The sequence below is a fragment of the Pantherophis guttatus genome, chromosome 3, assembly GCF_059756535.1.
Source record: "Pantherophis guttatus breed Tessera chromosome 3, ASM5975653v1, whole genome shotgun sequence".
Classification (NCBI taxonomy): Eukaryota; Metazoa; Chordata; class Lepidosauria; order Squamata; family Colubridae; genus Pantherophis; species Pantherophis guttatus.
The window spans coordinates 58,191,253-58,206,588 of NC_142065.1; the positions used below are offsets into that span (position 1 = coordinate 58,191,253).

The window sequence follows — 15,336 nt, forward strand, 5'->3', positions numbered from 1 at the left end:
GAGGACTACCTGCATTTCTATGGCTGAGATATAGTGGCAAAATATGGGAAAGGGTACACTTTAAATAAAGCAAGCTGTCATAGTTAGTGATTCACCAAGACAAACATAAGCCACCATCTATGCAGGAAAAGCCATCCACTTTTGTTGCTATTTGGAACTAAGGAACTGTGGAATTGTTACTGATTTGCAATGTACAAGGTAACATGTCTGTTTTTCACTTGATGAGGTACATTTGTGCAGATCTGATTTTCAAGATACACAGCAAGAATAGAAAGGCATCTAAGGCTTCTAAGTCAGACATCTTTGTGAGATGGTCTCTCTCTCTAAGGACTGTTCTACCACATGCTCCTACCACATGCACATGCTCCTAGTCCACTCCTAAAATAATGTCATCTTATGGGAGCTAGGAAGAATGACTTTTCCATGACAATCCTTGGCCTATGGAACACCTTTCCCCCTGATGTTTGGCAGGTCCCCACCCTTTTAACTTTCCAAAAAGCACTCAAGACCTGGATTTTTCCTTCAAATGCTAGGATAGGTTGAGATGAACTTGTTGTGAGCTGCATGGAAGAGTTCAGCTATGGTGCCAGGTCTTATGGCTTTACTATAGTATTCTTAATTGTAAAGAGATATTATTTTATTTTTTTTGGTTGTGAGCCACCCAGAATTTAGTACATGATGGTCTACTATATAAATGTTTTAAATAAATAACTGACCAAAGTAACAAAGAGTTCACAATATAAATAAAAGAAAAATATTAAACACAGTGTTTAAAGTAAACAAGATATGTATTTTGAAGATAAAGTAAATTATTTTTTCATATTTATAAAGGCTTTGCCAAAGCCCAAGTGCACTCTCATTAAAAGTTTGTGAAAGTTTAACTTGGGTAAACATAGAAAAATGCAAAATCAGTGAATACTGCTTATTTTCTGCTGGAATCAAGAGAAGATATTGCATTATAGGCCAAAAGCGATGAGAGTAGTCTCATATTAACTTACAATATTGACATCTGTATGCATTGTTATACATTGCAAGACCCTAACAGATCATTTAAAAAAAGCACATCTCTTACTGGTTTCCCTTCTTATTTAGAAGAAAAATAAAGCAAATGTTTTAAATTTACACAAGATAGGAAAAGCATGCAGAACGTAGTTTCTGGAATTCTTTTCAAATCCTTTACCAGCAGCATAGAAAACATCTGAATTTTGTTCTCTGTTATGCAGCAACTTATTTTGCCTGTGAGTATATACATCTGATTTGTCCCAAATATTAAATAAGGTGTGTGCATATGTATGGAACCTTTCTGTGGGATGTGACAGTTTAATGGAGTAAGTCCATATGTGGTGCTCCTCTATGAATGGATGGTTTGGTTTACTGAAGGAGGCTTATATATGTATTGCCACTGTGTGCATTTGCCTCTGTTATGGTGTGCAAGTGTGCGCTACGAAGGTTGCTCCACATATGCTCCATCCTGGGTTATACGATAAGGAGGAAGGACACTGTAGTTTGGAAGGGAGAAATCCACAATAAGCCAAGCCCAAAGGCTTCTCCCATCAGAATACACTGGGGATTTTTTCCCCCTTCACAACCTCTGACTAAATGCAGCCCATTATAGTGCTAACTCTTTTTCTGCTGACTTCTGCTGCCATACCAAATTTGGTTTTGTTCTGTTGCATTTTGAGAGTTATCTAATTGATGGACAGACAGACCATACACAAACCTAAGCTCTGTTTTGACAATGTACCGGTACTTCTATTGCTGGGTTGGGCTGGGAAGAACAAACAGCAATAATCTTCTTTTTTGATTTATATTTGACTAAACTAAAAATATTAGTCTTAATATTAGATATCAATGCTATGTAGTATAAACTTGTTATCCTGACAATTTTGGGGAAGAATTACCTATATCTTATTTTGTCTTCACTACAGTCCTATAAGGTTTATTTTGGTTTACAGACTTTAATTATTATGAAACTTGTCAACTCCTTGAAGAATATTTTGCACTGCCGAAGTCTGGTTGAAGCCTTCAAGCAGGCAAGTTACCCCATATCTGCTCACTGCAGTACTAGGAAACTCCTCAATAAACAATTAGAAGCTGCCTTATAAGAAGTAGGAAACCAGTCTAGATGGACTTGGACTTGAGCCAGGTTGAAAATAAGGCCCCAGCATGGACAGTTTATGTTTGGTTTAATCCATGATTACTCCTATCAGCAATTAACTGAATAATGCAGCCATAATGGAGACCAAGGGGACAGCTGTGTCCCCTCCAGTTCCATGTGGGGATCTGATTTCTTGGCTGACCTGAAATAGAAAGCAGGATAGTGGAGGGGCAACACACACACACACACACACACACACACACACACACACACACACATGGCGGTGGCAGCTGAATCTGATTTTTTTTTTTTTTTGCAGCGTCCCCTGCACAGAGCAAGCAGCACGCACATGCCATGGGCCACCTTCAAAGTGTTGAGGGGCGGATTAGCTGGATTAAGGAGGCTATGAAAGGAGCCATGCTGCTCAGGAGGAAGTCTCGCTGGGGGCAGGCTAAAAGAGCCATTTTTACCTGTCCTGGCTGCTCTGAAAGGCCGGCCGGCCGCTAGCTGCCTACTGCTGTCAAAACACATCCAGCCAGGATCCTGTTCCTTGGCTGGCTCCATCAAGAGAAGAAAGGGTGCCTGGGCACCCTATTAAGCTAACCGCTTGGGGCTAAACAGTTTGAGATAGGGGGAGATGTGCTGCATCCCCTGGTGCTTGTTCGCTAACAAACCTAATGGGGGACAAAGAGAGAGACGCCAGGCTGCTTTCTAAATAAACAAGGTGGGGGGAGCGCGGAGCGCTTGGCAGGCCGGGCGGGCGGGGGATCCGGCTTTAAGAAGAGCAGTGAAAGGCCTGTTTGAGGCCTACTCCCCAATCCCCAGGCCTGGCTTGCCCTTTTGTTTATTCCAGACCTAAATTAATGTCTTTATTTACCAGAAATGCAAAGGGCTCAGGTTCCCAGTGTGGAGGGAGCGAGTGGGGAGAGGAATGGCCTGAAGGAGCCTTGGCCAAAGATATGGGGAAGGCCCTACCCCCGAAAAAGAGGGCTAAAAGAGATTCAGTTGGGAGCCATTCACTGCTAAGACTCTTGTCAGCATTGACATAAATTTCCACTGGTGTTGGCATTTACGCATTTGGCATTTCCATATGTATAGAGTTGCCTGGACTAATTATGCTAATCATCTCCTCTGTTGGCCGCTGTGAAAAATGCCCACATTAAGCACTCCACTGCCTGCTAATGTGACTTAATGTGGGGTTGAAACATACATTCATCCCCCTCTGAATGGTCAAATTTTTCCACATTGCTGCCTTCATTCAGGCAAGAAATGAATTTTTTGAACTCAGACCACTTTTCCAAGCCAGGGAGGGGGGGGGAATGAACCAGAGAATAACACTCCTCTCTCCTTTTTTGCTCTCTCCATTTTCTGTCCTATAGTTAGCCCCTTGCCAATAAAATAACATTAAAAAAAATCTAAACATTTTTCCACACCTATGCCTTAAAATTTTGATTCCACATTTCCAAGCAGATGAGCAAGGTGGAGAGAGAGCCCATTTTTATTTTAACTTGTCCTTCCTATTTCTTTTCTCTTGTTCAGCTGCCCCCCACCCCCAAAAAAGGCTTCTTCCTCCCCCAATCCTTCAATTCTTTGGAAAACTGAAACAGCCTGAGTGGCAACTCTAGCAAGTTTCAGCTAGTCTGAGAAAAGAAAGATCTTTTCAAAGCAGGCCATCACAGTTAGAAGATGCTTCTTAGAGCAAATGTCAAAGCAAAGGCAGAAAACAAAGCAGATTTGGAAGATAGCGGACAAATTTCTTTTCTTTTTTTTTTTTTGCCATTATATTTCTGTTTTTAGAGTGTATCTGAAAACACTTTCATTCTCTAGAATTCAACTATCAATTCAAGAAACTGTCAGAGCAGTTATTAGTAATGGGCAAAAAATAATTACTTTGCATGACAACTTTAAATTGGTTTTTCCTGAAGTCTTTAAACACCCGGTTTAATTGCCAGCATTATTCTTTTTCTGAGATTAATACCACTAATATTATTTTGTACTACAGGTATAAAATAATAACTTATTGGCAAGCAAGGAAAATGTTTTCTTCCTTAGTATTTTGAAAAATTATGCTTTATTTTCTATTTATAGAGTTCAATACAATGTGATTTTGTTTGTGACCTAGAGTCACACATGTGAAATAGGTGATAAAATAAATTTATTAAATAAATAAACTATTTCATTCTCCATACATGTACTTTAATTGGATTTGTGAATCTCAAATTAAATATCTCAAATGATCTTTCTGCCAAAGCTGATATTGAATGCAAGCTAAGATGATTATGCAGTGATGGGATTCAAGTAATTTAACAACTGGTTCTCTGCCTTAATTATTTCTTCCAACAACCAGTTTGCCAAACTGCTCAGAAAGTTAACAACCGGTTCTCCTGAAGTAGTGCAAACTGGCTGAATCCCACCACTGTGATTATGGAAGTAACTTATTTTCTTAAATCATCACAAAAGGAAATTCATGTAATTATTGTTGTGAGCAAGCTGTCATTTCAGTAGAGTGGTTGGCCTATCTATGAGTATACATTGGTTGCCTAATTTAAGGAGCCTATCAGCAGATACTTCTTTCATATAAAAAAGAAAATAATTAACAATCTGGCTTTTCTTTTGTAAACAAGGCACTTTCTATAGAATTTTGAGAATATGTTGCCTGTTGCCATGAATTACCTAATTTCTTTGGTATTTGCAGGATTCTGATGCTTCACAGCATTTTGAGATATACTTTTTTATGCATATGTTTCAGTTTGCTGTTTAATAATAAACTTCATGTTGGCTATTAAAAATCTATATATATTTCATGTGGTCAGTCATGTTATCTCAAGTTCTGTTTCCAATTTCTTTTGCATCTATGAAACACAAATGCCTAACACTATGAGAAGTATACTTCAGCCTATGTCCTATGTCATTCATCTCACCCATGGCTCCTACCCTTTTCAGATTTTTCCTTCTTCCCTCTTATCAGCACCAAAGTCATTCAGAGCCTTCAGCTAGCCAGTAGGCCACCCACCTCTCCTGCCCACCCAAGAATATTACTTACACATATACATTGAAGCCCCTTGGCCTCTGCATTCAGCTGCCTCGGGGGCTTGTTTATTTGCTCTTATGAGTGAGGTATGCAGACCCCACAGTCACAGTTTATTTATCTGTTCACAAGACTGCCTAAAGTAGAAAAGCCTAATTGAACATAAGATGGGCCATCTAACATTCTTCAAATTGCCCACTTTGATGGGGTTCATCTCCAATCACAAACATCCTGTGGTCTGATCTAATTCAAAGATAGCTTCATTCATCCCATATGCAGAGGCGTCAGGCTAACTCTGCTTCTATCAGAATGAATATGTATCTTCTGTTTCCAAGTATCAACACTCTATATCCACAATTCTTTCAAATAGTTCAGGCCTTCTTCATTGAACATCACATAAAGAGATGTTAAAACATGGGACTGAAATGAATTAACAGAATGGAGTTAACATGTCAGGCTTGTATATTCTGGGAATATCCAAATCTCAGAATCTTTCTTCCTCTTATTCTGCTTCAAGTCACATACTATATTTAAATACACCAGTTAACTTACTCCTGTATTACTAGCCCCTTTCTATGTCTCCAGGCTAGAACTGAATCTACGATTTCTTCTATCCCAGTCTACAGGTTAAAATATGCTGTCATCTCATCCATAATTTACTGGGTCAATTAAATCATTTGATTATGACTATTAAAAGAAAATCAATCTTCACTGAATGATCCTATTTAAGAGGTAGGTCCACAGCAAAAAACAAATAAACCCAAAACCACAGATGTAACTCCTGGAGCAGGAAGCACATCGTTTAATCTGTCCGGACATATTCAAGATATGGAAACATATTCAAGATATGGAAACATATTCAAGGTCAGAAGAATCTTGTCCATCATTTTAGAACAATAAACATCTATTTGTTCAATAGCACTTTCCAGATCTCTGGGTAACTAGCATTCCTTCATCTTTTTTTCTATTCTTGTCCACTTAATATGAATGGCTTCCATATTTTTTCCTACTTTTTGCACACTGGGGAATGAAAGATAAAAGTGTTTAGTCTGCCAGAATAATCATCCAGTAGCAGCTACCTTTAAAAAAGCCCTGCGGCCAGCTACACTAAAACATTCTAGTTAAAAATTAAACCTGCCTTCTTTGAGGTCACCCTGGTCTATAAATCAGCCATGACCTTTTGCCTCTGTAATACTTGCTTGTTTCCAAGCCTCAAGCTTTAGATTTAATCCCTACTGAGCAGTCTACCATGGATATAACTACGCCAACAGGCAAGTGCCATCAAAAAGATTAACCTATAAGGGCTTCTAACCAATCCCCTTGACATCGCTATCAACCTTTTCTCTAGTATGAAACTGGTGGTTAGGATGATCACTACCAGTACTACTTATAGGCATGTTTAGTATTTTGTACATTGATGTGACTGAACATTAAGAGGTTCCTTTCTTACTCCAAAATTCCAAAAAACAATACTAATTTTAAAAACATTATTTATAAACCGAGATAAATCCCTTTTTGGCTTAATCCAAACATAGTGAACTGTCTGAAATTCTATAGGTCTTAACTAGAAAATAAAATGTTTTAGCTGTTAGAATGCTACTACAGTAACTAGCATGGGGATTGGCTTAAACCCCCCCCCCCCCACTTTTTTAGCTTAGTTCTCACCAAATGACAGTAAATGTGTTTCAGGACTATAGCCTTCATGCCACAGATCAGGATTCACATAATCTTCCATACACACAAACAAATCCTACCAACAGAAAATGAATATTTCAAGGAAAAGAATGATTTAGAGCATTTTTTCTGGAAGCTTTTTTTTTTTTTTTAAATCTAGAAGAGTGTTTGGAAAACAGGAGCACTTCAGCAAGCTCCCACATGTAGTTTTAAGTAATACAACCCAGACAAAGATTATCACCCGGATTTTTACATTTATGTTAAATAAGGCTTAGTTTACTTATGAGTGAAGATAGTACTATGGTATTCCCATCAGTTGATTCTAAGTGGAGCCTTATAAAGCTGCCTAGACCATGTGACAAGAAAAAAATAACCTAAAATCCAGGGGGAAAAATGCCATGAGCTTTCAGGAAAATGTGCAGATTCAAGCATTTAGGATTACTCACTGTAATAAATATCTGTAATATATGACAGAGTACAGTAAATAAATTTGAGAAATCCTCTGGAAACTCATTCATCAGTTCATATTAAATAAAAGCATATTATTTATGATTTCAATTCCATGCTAGTTTTTTCTTTCTAATCTGGATGTTATTATCAGGCTATAACCACCCACCCACCGATCAAACATAGAAAGATGCAAGAGATTGAAAAAATAAAGATTCAAATTTGAAATGCTAGTTTGTGGGATAGATATAAACTCATGTTTCTTATTCCAGAATATTTGCAAATGTCAATACTATTGTTTTATCACGTTTCTAATTATAAGATGCCAATCCTAAATGTTGCTCATGAAATATGTTTTACAGTATCTTAATTGTCAGTAGTTCTTTGGAAAATATTCTGAGGGTTTTTTATGCATAGAAACACATCCTAATGTGTCCAAAAATGACATTTCAGTAAAAATTGAGTTGAGGAAGAATGCTCAACCTCCTAAGGTAGCAGGAGGAGAAAGCTTGACCTTTCACTGCTAAAATCACATTTCAGTGCATAAAATTGGTCAAAATCATTTGTGCTCAAAACTTGAGGAGAACAATGTCCACCTAAAAGAAGTATGAACTTAGTGTATCTTTAGCTGGATAAAAAAATCCACCCAGGATATCATTAATGCCTTCTGTCTCTGAGTCATTTAAGATATCAGCAGTAGAAAAACTTTTTATTAAAAACAAATAATGGTTTGATCTTTTTCCAGAATAAACCACAAAAATTTAACAACCTCAAAATCTTTTAAACCATTCATAGTTCAAGAACATCAATTTAATTTGGCAGTTGCTTTGTCTCAAACATTCTTACACACCAAAAGACATGGCTTGCAGAAATATTTTAAATAGACGTTTTCCCGCTACCATTCCCAATCGACTGTTATCCCTTCATATCATTCAGTTCTGAAATAAAGAAATAATGCCTTCAAGATGAGGGAAAGCCTTAGTGCTTTTAGGTTAGGAAAATCATATCTACACTATACAAACCAAAAGCACCAAATCCAGGTGTAGATGGCAGATCTTATCTACACTTGTATCTACACCAAATCTTTTCCAATCTGTTATTCTTCTTCTATGTTAGGAATCATGGTGAAGAATGACAGGAGTTGCACTCTGAACAGTAACATGCTAAGGAAGGATCATTTATAACAACATTGCAGATTGAATAATTAGGTGGAAGGAATCTAAAGAGGAACAGTATGCAAGAACAGGAGACAGCCATAATTATTTTGATGACTAGGAAAACAGAACATCAGATGTGATGTTGCTTTCTACAAGAACTATATTCCAAGTTCTTTATTTAGTCTCTGCTATTATTCTCATAGACCCATGATGGCGAACCTATGGCACGCGTGCCACAGGTGGCATGCAGAGCCATATTGGTGGGCACGTGATCCAGCCAGCAGATTTTTGGACATTCTGGGTCCACCGGAAGTCAAGAAACATGCTGTTTCTGGCCTCTGGAGGGCCTCCAGGGGTGTGGGGAAGGCCTTTTTCACCCTCTCCAGGTTCCTAGAAAGGCTCTGTAGCCTGGGGAGAGTGAAAAATGGGCCTACCGGGCCCACAGTGCCATTGCGTGCCAAAAGCGGGGGGAGTGCAGGGGGGTCGTGTGCGCATGCATGGGGGCAGAGCGCGTAGAATTAAGAGTGTGGGCACACACACGTGCGACCCCCTGCACTCCCCCCACTTTTGGCACGCGATGGCAAAAAGGTTAGCCATCACTGTCATAGACACTATAGACCGTGGGTGTCAAACTCGCTGCATCACGTTGCCGTCACATGACGTTTCGTGACTTTTTCCCATTTGAGGAACTGGGGTGGGGGTGGCCTGTACATGACACATCCAGACCGCGGGCTGCCAGTTTGACACCCCTGCTATAGACTGAACATTTTGTGCTTTCAGAACCAATGTTTTGGGCAGAAGATAGATTTAATGGATGATTCCCATATCCATTGTAATATACAGGTAGTCTTCAATTTACAACAATTCACTTAGTGACCATTCAAAGTTACAATGGCACTGGAAAAGGTGACTTATGACCATTTTTCACACTTATGACCATTGCAGCATTCCCATGGTCACATGATCAAAATTCAGCCGCTTGGCAACTGACTCATATTTATGATAGTTGTAGTGTCCTGAGGTTACGTGATCACCTTTTATAACCTTAAGACAAGCAAAGCCAATGGGGAAGCAAGATTCACTTAACAACGGTCTTACTAATTGAACAACTGCAGTGATTCACTTCATAAGAAAGTGAATCAAAAAGGTCGTAAAATGGGGCAAACCTCACTTAGCAAAGGTCTCACTTAGCAACAGAAATTTTGAGCGCAATTTTGAGCGCAATTATGGTCGTAAGTTGAGGACTGCCTGTACATTCTGATGAAATAAATTCTGAGAAGTTGACATTGATATGAACTGGCAAAAATAATTCTATTACAGTAGGGTAAAAGAAGCCTCTCCATAGATCAGGGCTAACAATCTGTGCTGTGAGATCCACAGGCTACTTTCAATATGTGGATGAGCCCAGAGTTAAATCTGGAGGTTTAGAGAAGAGAAAAAGACTGAGGGAAAAACTCAAAGTACAGAAAAGAAAACATGATCCCCACACAGCAACTAGTTCTGATGTCTGGCATGAATTATTTCTTCTTCCCTTAAGAATTACCTCTATATGAGAAAGAAGAGGGAGATAAGACAAGGAAATGGGCAGAGAGAGTTGTAAAAAAAAGAGGAGGGGGGAGAAAGAGGGACATACTTTCAACTCTGGTCTATCTATTTTTGGTTTCAGCCTTGTCAATCTCTGAAATGCAGAAAAAGTTTTCCTCTCACTATCCAAGATTTAGGGCTTTTCTCAAACCAAAACAATCAAAGATAACAAAGATGTCAAATTCACTCTGAACCCAAATATATTTGCCTGCTTTGTATTCTGTGCACAGCACTATAAGCAATCAGTTTGGAGGCAGTGAATTGGTAACATTAGAAAATTTAGAAATCAATATGTTAATAACCAACTTATGTTCAAGAGAAGCACAATAACCACAGAAAAGAATGCAGAATTCAAAAAGCACTTTCATATCAGTACTTATTTCCAAGGAAAAAAAAACTGTTTTAACTACCAAAGGATTTATAACCACATTTATAGAATAGAAGATGGAGGAACAGCAGGAAAGGAGATATATAGGTGAAATCTTCTCTTACTTCCATCTGTATGCCAACTTTTTGTATCCAAATTTCCCAGCACATTCTGTGTTTCCCCAAAAATAAGACTCTGCCTTATATTTTTTTGAACCCTGAAATGAGCGCTTGGCCTTATTACCATGCACTCAAAAGCCCAACTGGGCTTATTATCAGGGGATGTCTTATTTGGGGGGAAACAGGGTAGCTATCCACAACAATATATCTCAAAACGGGTGCGTGGCAAATGCTAGTCAACTGATAAACATTTCACTGAAGTACAAGCACAATCAGAATGATTTGCTGTAATACACAACCTATGGTGTTGAGAAGTATGTATTCAAAATGGCATCAATGTGAATTTCTTTTAAGAATGTGCATTGGTTCTCTTCTTAGCAGCACTCAAAGCTGAGCTCTAGATCCTGCAAGCAGCAACTCAACACTGGGACAGGCAACAAAGAAGAATCCTGTCATAAAAACTGAGCAAACTGTCAGTGGTCAGACAGTAACTAAGAACAAACCCAGTTCTGTAGGTTCTCAGGGGAGGTTCTTGATTTGGACTAAGATGTGTTGATTACAAAAAAGGGTATTTCCCATCTTTAAATGTTTAAACAGCTGCAGATTTTTGATGGATCTCCTTTTTGCCATGAGACTCTATCACACAGAGGCAAGAAATAGGGGAGGGGAAAAGGCTAAGGTTGAGATATTTTCTTTTCTTTCCAATCTCCTTTCAGAGTGTGAAACAGGTGGGTAAACTTTACTGGCATTCATGTGAGTGTGGTTTTATTTAAAAGGGAGTGGGAGGGTGGAAGAGTAAAGTTGCCTTTATTGTTGAACAAAATCCAAGAGTAGTTTAGGACCACACAGGGAGTTTGGGTTGTGCAGAGGGAGGAGGTGGGGAACGCCAAAGATCGCTGACAGTCATCACAGAGAAACATCTGCTCTTGGAAAGCTCCCAGGCTGCTTGCACACACAAAAAAAGTATAAATAAATAAATAAGTCCCAGGGTGCGAAAATTCAGCACAACCTGGAGTTGGAAAGGAGAAGATTGCAAGGGAGTGGATGGAAGGGAAAGAACAGGGTGAAATAGCAACAATTTTAAAAGAGTTAGCATGCTGGACTTCCTAAAAACATAATTTTTAAAATCAAATTAAGATGTGTTCCTGGATGATGCCATTGTTTTGGGCTGACTGCATTTAACCTGAATTCATTTTCAGTTGCCAGAGAGTGTGAACCAAACCCAAGTGCAACTGACAGCTTGGTTGCAGGTTGTAATTATTCACTCCTTCAGTATCACCCTCAAAAAGATAATTCAGTGTTCGAATATCAATAATGTAATGAACCAAATAGGAAGCGGTGGCAAGAAAAACCATATCTGAGGGGAGAATATCGATTTAATTATACTTGTATTTTTGGAGGAATGCATTTTCACTGATACGAAATCTGGATTGCACACACTTACAATGAGACAATGTGCACAGGCACACACATGCAGAATAGCAATGAAAGGTTTATACACAAACATACACTCCTATGAACAAGTCTGGCACAGGAGTCAAACTCTCTTTTTTAAAAAGCCATTAAATCTTTGGCTTGTGGGTAAGATATGCATCCTAAAACTTGTGGCTTTAAGTCATAGGGTTTTTTAACAGTTTAATTTAAATGTGACTGAACAAACCTGAGATTAAAGAGAAATTTCCTGGCCTAGGCACAAGGTCAGTCTAGAGAATAACCACAATTTCATTCTTATCAGAAAATGGCCTGAAGAATAACTAAAACTCCTTTGCTTAAAATATATAGGTGTGCCTCTGCATGATACTTCATATGCCAGACTAGCAACTTGGAAGTTTCTCAAAGAGAAAGTAAAATGTAATAAATAAATAAGTAAACAAGTAAATAAGTAAACATCAAAACCTGTGATTTCTCAAAACTTCAGAAACTGTTCCTAATATGTTGCATCTCATTACTAAAACCTTCAAAACAGATACTTTCTGGATACCTTTTATCCACACAATCTCTAGAACAGTCTTAAGTGACAAAACAAACAAAACTGAAGTAAAACCCTTATTTATTTTTTACTTTGAAGTTGCCTATAATTCCATGAGAACTGCCATAAAACACAGAAAGCCTGTATTCCATACTTTTACAACATCTGCTATCAATGTTTATCTGTTGTAATGCAAAGAAATGTCCTAAAATTATTTTGTTCTATAGAAAAGTAAAAAATATTGATGCAAAGTTTTTACTAGTCTACATACATACTACACCAGGTCACAATTCCTTTTCATCTGGCTGGTACCAAAACTAAATTTTCTTCCAATGTGTTTGACAACTTTTATCTCACTCCTAACACACTCCATGCTACATGTAGTCCTCCTAGCAGTCACGTCAACCAGGAAGAAACTTACCTTCCACCCAGAGCTGTTCAATGTCAGTCTCGATGGAGGCTACTCGCAGCCCTACTGCCAGTGCCCCAAAGACCAGCAGCCCCACAAAAAGCACTTTGCCACAATGACGCTGGATCCAGCAGCCCAGTGTAAACAACAGAGCCTGGAACTGGGCCCGCAGCCACAGTGGGGCTTTCTGGCCAACAGCCTTACCCTGGGGAGAAAAACTGAAAGTTAGCCAAAATGATTTCCTTACATGGAACATCCTGTTTGAGGATTAGCTAGCACTGGGGTTAAGGAAGATTTACTATCTTTAAGTAAAGCATTCCTGTGAAATCCTACTCACAGATCTGGGGCCATAGATGTTACCTATAGTCATCTGTTAGGGTCTCAATTGAATCTATCCTTGCTGATTCTTCCCTTCTAGTTTGAAGATATGAGTTTGAGTTTGTTCAGCCTTCCTTTGCCTTGTGCAGTTCCAGATGCGTTGGACTGTACTCCATAATCTTCACACACTGTATTTAAGGTTGTGTTGGCTGAAAATGATGGCTTTATAGTCTAACACACCTGAAGGATGCAAAATTTTAGAAAGGCTGCTGCACTCGTGACCGATGCTTCTAGATATGGGTCCATCTACACTTATACTTTGGGCAGCTACTATGCAAAAAAAAATGAGAAGTCACTGTAAAGTTTACAGTTAAGACTTGGTGGGGTTGTCCCACCCAGATAATGGCTTAGAGAAGGAATCTCACCTTCTCTTTCTCCTGAACACAGCTCTTAACTGAAGCGCCTTGTTTGGTGTCTGTAGCCTCATTGCAGCTAGAAGGTCAAGGATCTGGTCAACTTAACTCCCAGATACTCTCCAGGGAAAGAGGGGAGAAGAAGAGGTGTAAGCTTTTTCTCCCCATTTGTCAGCTGCATCTTTTTGTCTTATCTCACTCCCTCATCCTCTTCCACCCTCCTCTCCGTTAGCTCCCTTGGTCCTCCCCAGTGTTTCTTCCGAACCGTGGTAGACTTCTCTTTCCACATGGCTAGGGGAAATCCATCCTCCTCCTCCTCACACTCAAGCGGCTGGGTCCTCCTGTTCCTAACCCCTGTGCATCCTCTCAGGCATATTTTCTGGAGTAGGCCTTTCCTGGCTCCCCATTTAGGAACAGCCCCCCCCCCAGGACGACTCTGCCTCTTTCAAGAAAGAAGCTTCTGGGACCCCAGAGCAGACTGTCTCTGGAGCACGCATGCGAGAGCCGGCCCCCTCCTTTCATCTCCCACCCCAAACAAGCCGAGGGACTCCCGGAGGATCCACCACCACGCAGTCCCCGCGCCCACGAGAGCTGCCTCACCCCTTTGCAACTGCTCCCGGAGAGAAGGAACCCCCCAGTTTTTCCCCACTCGTCTCCTCCCCATCCGTGGGAAAGCGCCGCCGTCCCGCGTCCTTACCTTGGAGATCTGCTTGAGGGCAAAGGCTGCGTGGCAATAGCTGGGTCTCCGCAGGAGATCGGAGTTGGCAGCAGCTGCGTAAGACGCCGGGAGCTCTCCAAAGAAGCCCCCGCTCCCGGGGACCGGCTGACCCGAAGCCATGGCGCGGGGTCGAACGAGGACGGTGCAGACGAGAAGCGAGGGAGCTCCGGCGGCTTCCCAAGAGCGGTAATCCACGAGAGAAAAGTGCGGGGTCCGAGGCTTCAGAATGGCTTCTGCGGGGATCCCATGCGAACATTATGGGGGCGAATCCGGGGCCATCCAGGCGCACCCCAGGCGCCCTTGGCGCCGCCCAGCGTGGCCCTTCGACGCGCGGCGGGAGACCGGGGGGAGCGAGCGCTCACACAGCCTCCGAGAGCGAGAGGAGAGGCGCTCGGGTGCCCGGCGGTGCAGTGCGCCTCGGAACCCGTCCCACCAACATTTGGAACAAACAGCCTCCTTCGAGATCCTGAAAAGAGGAAAGGGGGGGGAGGAAGGTTTGGTTTGATGGGAAAGTGCTCCAGTTCCCATTGGCCGAGGAAGAGGCAAATTACTCCGCAAACATCTCCTATTATTAGCTGCTAAGCAACAGCTCACCAAAGTGGAGAGAGAAGAGACCACCCAGGCAGCGCCTCCCCCGCCTCCCTCCTCCCCGCCTCAAATCAATGAGGGCAGAGGGAGGGAGGAGGGAGGGAGGGAGGGAGGGAGGGAGCCTTGCCTTCCACACAGGAATTCTGCTCCACAGATTTTCAAATACTGCCCGTTGTCCCTTCCCAGCTCCCCCATCCCACCCCCACCCCACCCCAATCCAAACGAGCTCCTTTATTTGTAATTGCAAGCGGACGTTCGGATACATCGAGACAGCTGCAAACTTGCGGAAGGGGGGGGCGCGCGCAGGCGAGGAACTCTGGAGCAGGAAAGGGAAAAAAAATAATAATAAAGGAATAAAACTTTTAGTTTTAGGAAAGGGGAGCTTGATCGATTTCAGGAAAAGTAATAGGTGAATCCAAATTGGAATGAATGCCAACAGGACATAAC

General features: G+C 40.9%; 1 protein-coding gene across 2 annotated transcripts in view; it reads right to left on the reverse strand.

Annotated features, from left to right (window-relative positions):
* PTCH2 (patched 2) overlaps positions 1-15,049 on the reverse strand; it is a 59,668-nt gene extending 44,619 nt beyond the window's left edge. The window contains exons 1-3 of one of the 2 annotated variants that reach the window (XM_087889677.1): positions 14,281-14,417; positions 13,596-13,703; positions 12,865-13,057 (exon numbers count right to left, since the gene is read on the reverse strand). Coding sequence is in view for 1 of the 2 variants with exons in the window: in XM_034414962.3 (XP_034270853.2) it covers positions 12,865-13,057; positions 14,281-14,421 (334 nt within the window). In the remaining variant the exon portion in view is untranslated. Of the gene's footprint in view, positions 1-12,864; positions 13,058-13,595; positions 13,704-14,280 lie in introns of both variants that reach the window. The other variant, XM_034414962.3, reaches the window with a different exon arrangement.
* Between the last annotated feature and the right edge of the window lie 287 nt (positions 15,050-15,336).